Below are 5,202 nucleotides of genomic sequence, written 5' to 3'. Positions count from 1 at the left end.
TGAACATTCACTACCGACAGCTGGAGGGGGAGTTCAAGTTTTCAAAGCAGCACGTGAATCAAGAGACTAAGTAGGATAATGTAACTACTTACAGCGTGGACATAGTCTTTAATCCCAACGGACAGCAGTTAGGACGTTAAGTACTTAGTAATTTATACCAAGTATTATAGCTTATCTTATATAATGGTAAGACTATACTTCATTTATCAAGCTCTCGTATTCGATATAATTAGTTTATAATATAATATATTCTACCTAGTAGTAACTTATAGAGATATATACAAGAGTTCGTCGATACCAACGTTTCTAGGACACTTAATCTTCTCGAAGCAGCCCTGAAGTTGGCGTCTCAGATTGACAGTTTCGTGTTCATTAGCACGACTAGCAGTTTTGGAGAGGCATTGAGCCCGGCGCCCGGCGCCCCTACGGCATGGATTGACGAGTCTGTGGTACCTCAGCCTAAAAATATATATGGCGTGACAAAGGTTGTTGTAGAAGACTTATGTTTTCTGATGCAAAAGTAGACACATCTTCCTATCGTGGTTCTGAAGATGAGTCGTTTCTACCCTGAGAGAGACGATGACGAGGATCGCCGCGCAGCTATGGAAGATGACAACCTCAAGCTGCTGGAGTTGGTATATCGGCGGGTGGATATCGCAGACGCGGGGCCGCGTGTGTTTGCGCCATGAAGAGGGCGAGAAGCATCGGATGAGGAAAGTACATCATAAGTGCGCCGCCTCTATTTTCCTGTGACGAGGAATCATTGAGCGGCTTAGACAAAGATCTACAGGCAGTACTGCAGCGCGTTTGTCCTGCAGCTGAGAATGTGTTCAAACAGAAAAATTGGAAGTATTTGCATCGTCTAGACAGAGTGTACGATTCGAGGAAAGTTAGCTATTAAGGAGCTTAGGTGGCAACCAAAATACACCTTTACTACAGCGGTTGAGCTAATTGGACAAGAACTCCATTGGAGGAGCGACCTTGTACATAAAGTTGGTAAAAGAGGTTATCATGCGGTCACAGCCGGCCTTTATACTCAACGAGAATAGATGTCTTCGGAAGCATTTTTGCTCTCGCAATATAACCTTGTGCATTCCGCTGTGGCTCTGATGCCGTGGATAAATATTGTTGAGTACTTCCAGTTGATGCAAGACTATACGCATTTTACATTAGTCGATCACTTGCCAAACTGAGCCAATAGCTGTGTAATACAATTAGAGGGTTCGATGAATCCATTTGGCAATGCCTAGAGTATAAGCGACACTGCCCATTTACTTTAAGCACTGAATATAAATACGATTACGGAGGAAGTAAAACAAGACCGTTCCAAGCTTTCAGCGGGCAAAGCATGAGCAAAATATATCCGGTGCGGGCAAACTCGCACAGTCAAAGGCTGCCTAAGTGCACTGACTAAAAAGCTGCCGTGCAAAGATTGCATTGGCCTGCGTTCTGTTCTAGATATGCCCCTGGGAGCCAAGCACCAGAAATATACCTCCCCATTCCTTCATTAGTAATGCAAGAAGAGTGTCGGCAGAGGATAACCACCTGCTCCCGAGAACTCTGTCCACCGTCTCTCGTCACTGTCTCGTGCTACCGGCGCCCGTTTCCAGAGAGTAGTTCCCGCTATACAGATGGAGACTGGGCAATTGTGCTCCGCCGGTACTGGCGGAAAGACACCCATGAGCGGGTGAAGGACTCCGCTGAAAGAGCTGTCAAAGTCGTAATCGAAAGAATCCATATCACTTTCCGTGCCAGTCCACGCTCGAACAACTCTTGCGGTCCATCTAGACCCAGTAAGGGCTTGTAGATGTTCCTCGCGAGCCAAAAATGCGGCGCTTCCACATGAATACAAACCCTCGTCTTTCAACAATCCGCTCAGTTCGACGTATGCCTTATCTCCGCTGTCATCAAACGGCAACCCGGTCACATGCAGCTCATTCAGCTGGCACCCAAGCTGATGCGAAGCCATGTCATGAAGCTCTGGGCCAGAGAGTGGTATAAGTTCGGTGGAAGAGTTGACCAAATCCAATCTTAGCGATGTCAAGTTCGGAAGCAGCAGAGATTGATACATTTTCTCGTCTAGGTGCGTCCGATTGAGCGGTGCCCGTAAGGCCGCGAGAAAATCAACAATCTGTAACCACGTGTAGCATCGAAACCCAACGCGCACTAACGGAGACGAGGGCGGGCGCCTGCATACTTTGAGAGGCTGGTTCTGCTTCAGGTCGGGGTGATATTCACCCTCTAGAGTGTGTTGACGCTCCGTATCGTCATAGTATCGAGCAACAATGCACAATTTGATGTGCTTGATAGGTAAGCGGTAACGCATCCCTAGATGTCCAAACTTCTGTAGAGTTTGTGGTGATGTAAAAACGAACTCATTCCGTTGCCACATGTATGCTGTGCCTTCCTCGTGCATGACGCGGCATGTCGCAAGAAAGTGGAACGCAATCTGGTTCCGCCTTCCAGCTTCGAGGCTAGATAGATTCTCCGAACAGAGTGGTGAAAGAGGATCTACGATGGGATGAGGGCTCGTCATAGCGAACTCGAGGATACGCAAGAGTATTTCCATGGGGAGCCGGGCGGGGCTGACTATACTACCGATATTACCGCTCTGAATCATATGCTGTCGGGAAACTTCAGACCAGGCAACACCACTCTTTCAGAGTAGCCTCTTTAGGTGCATATTTCCTCTCACCAGCACTTCACTAAACTGCCGATATAAGACAAGACGTAGAGCGCTGGCTTGGTCAACCTCATCTTGACACTCCCGTGGCATGACATGCTATAGATAAGCGGTTAATTTATATAAGCTCGAGGATCAGCATAGTATGTTGTTCATTGCGGCTTTTCGGCTGAATGTGTCGCCTTGATCTCAAGTTTTCTTAGGCATGAGCCAGTTCGAAGACCAAATGGACTTGCTTTAGAACAGAAGAAGGGAGTCGCCTCTGCAACAATAATCGTTTTTAGATATTGAGTGTTGAATGCCGGTAAATATGTATTGTCTGTATCCCATCGGTGGCATTTCCCAATGACTCATGCGCTAAATCCGGCTTCTCCTTTCATCTATGTGCAAAGCCTAGCGCACATCTCCACGCAGTTACGATGGTTACGGTGCTTGATCCGATGTTGTCGGGTGCGGACGTGGCGCACTACCCGAACGGCAACGGGGTAACATTTACTTTGGCTGATGGCCGAATGGGTTTTTGGTTTCTTCGCTAATGTTGGTAGTTTGTTCTCTGTAATGGCAGGGCCTAGGCGTTTAAGTAGATGGCTTGCTAACCATTTGGATGATAGTGAGGAAGACAAACGACAAACGGATGATAGGCATTGGAAATTTGGAGATAGTGAGTAGCTGGCCGTGGCTGACCTAGAGCTCTGCAGTGGCTATCGAGCTGCACAGTAGCTTAGTTCACAAGGCGCGTGCGTCAGCACCTACCCGCGGGAGGGGGGTGTTTTCTGAAAATGTGTTAACAGGAGAAAAATGTTTTTATTTTCTCTATAGGTATCTACCGGAGGGCATGTCAGAAAACACTTCCATCCCGCGTAGGTATAGGGCAGTCTTGAGCAATCTAGAGCGTTGTAGGAGGGGCATGTAGTGGACATTTTGCTATGCTACAGCACCTTGTAGGACTCCGTTTCAGCGCTTTTGGCTGCCGCCGCCGAGTTTTATAGCCTTGTAGACCACCATCACTCTGACATCTCGGCCCGCCCTGTTGGCTATACTATGCACCAAGGACACATACCACCCGCGGCTCGGTCGCCACGGCTCTAGCAAACCCTTGTCTGAGAAAGAAACAGTCTCGAAGATTGCGGGGGACACGAGATGACGCGTGGACCTTGGTGGGAGGATGGTACGGGCTCAACAAATCTAGCACTACGCTTGATCTGCTACTTGAACTACCAGACATGAGACCGGGCTGGAAGCGGTGTCTATTGTGCTACCACAAACTGTGACTTCGTTTTATAACCTTTTATTTTCGTGCTTAATATACGCTCTACTTAGTTCTCGGTGTGAAATTGCGCCTCGCTCTTGACTGCCCTTGTAAGTTAATAAAGCAAATTTTAGTGGTAATGATACCACGCTTCCTCTAATTTACCGCTCTTAGCATCCATTGCCTAGCAGCATAGTTGTTAGTGAAAGCCTAGATAGCCTCTAGGTCAGACGGAAAGTCGCAAACGTACCAATACTTTTGCAAAAGCTGCCATCGCCCGCGTTTCAGCCTGGAATGCCCATTCCTGCCGTTTATTACACGTCTTTCGATCCTCCACCCGCGAAGAATTATCAAAGTCTAGCCAGAAAACTCTATCCTCGGGTATTCCCTGAACAACCATCATATTTCTCGGGTATGGATCACCGTGACAGAGGCCAGCCTCGTGAAACTCAGCGAGATATGCGGACAGCCTATCGATATTATCTTGTGAAAAGTTATCGAGGCTAATCATTTTGGCACTAGGTATATATTCGATTAAAATAGCGCTAGGCGGCCGTTTATGATGTTGAAATTCGTATAAGTCTGGCCAGAGGTCTACATTGATGTACTCAATGGTTCCGTAGAAATTCGGTACAAGGCCACGCTTGCAAAAGCCCTTTTCTTTAAGCAGTCGATATGCGCTAGCTTCGATCTCAAAGTAGTCTGGTTGGTATTCACCGTCCTTAAACTGAGTAAATATTAGCGTGCTGTAAATAGGTGCTGCGTATAGTGAGTGTTACTTACCACTTTCATAACACAAGTTTTTCCGCGGATTTCAACTTTAAATGTAATCACAAGGTTATTGCCGTTTTTTTCGCTTCTCTTTGTCGATAGAGTCTCGAGAAACTTGACTTCGGAAGGCTGCACGCCGACTAGTTCATCTTTCGAATCGTCATCCGAGGAATGCGGCACGTCGGCTAGCTTATCCTTCGAATCGTCGTCGGGCGACACAGAGGATAATGGAGAGGACGGCGGAAGGGTTGGCGCAGACGCCGTAGGTGAAGACGACATCCTGGAGTCAAATGCTGTAGCGTGTTATTAGGAAATAGGGCAATAATATTAGGATGCGTGGCGATGTTAAAGGAAGGAAGCTTAGTGGAGATAGAGCAAAGCTTTCGCCTAAGGCACGAAGGGGGGGTGGTTTAGTTATATAATAGAGACCTAACATTTATGCTAAATGTCGGCACATAGGAACGACGTTTTCTCCCTATATATAAGAAACCCTATAAAC

At 47.1% G+C, this 5,202-nt stretch overlaps 2 protein-coding genes across 2 annotated transcripts; both read right to left on the bottom strand.

Annotated features, from left to right (window-relative positions):
• Positions 1 to 1,507: 1,507 nt before the first annotated feature.
• Positions 1,508 to 2,569, bottom strand: BBA_07775 (uncharacterized protein; the record flags this gene model as incomplete). Its single annotated transcript, XM_008602872.1, has 2 exons — positions 1,508 to 2,131; positions 2,198 to 2,569. The coding sequence occupies 2 exons, from the start codon at positions 2,567 to 2,569 to the stop codon at positions 1,508 to 1,510; spliced, it is 996 nt and encodes a 331-aa protein (XP_008601094.1).
• A 1,493-nt stretch (positions 2,570 to 4,062) lies between these two features.
• On the bottom strand, positions 4,063 to 4,982 carry BBA_07774 (serine/threonine protein kinase; the record flags this gene model as incomplete). The annotated part of the gene is made up of 3 exons (XM_008602871.1): positions 4,063 to 4,116; positions 4,183 to 4,659; positions 4,716 to 4,982. 3 exons carry the CDS (start codon positions 4,980 to 4,982, stop codon positions 4,063 to 4,065), a joined length of 798 nt encoding a protein of 265 aa, XP_008601093.1.
• Between the last annotated feature and the right edge of the window lie 220 nt (positions 4,983 to 5,202).

This window comes from Beauveria bassiana, assembly GCF_000280675.1.
Source record: "Beauveria bassiana ARSEF 2860 unplaced genomic scaffold BBA_S00028, whole genome shotgun sequence".
Taxonomy (NCBI): domain Eukaryota; kingdom Fungi; phylum Ascomycota; class Sordariomycetes; order Hypocreales; family Cordycipitaceae; genus Beauveria; species Beauveria bassiana.
The sequence above is the reverse complement of the archived record's forward strand: the minus strand, read 5'-3'. Positions and strand labels throughout refer to the sequence as shown.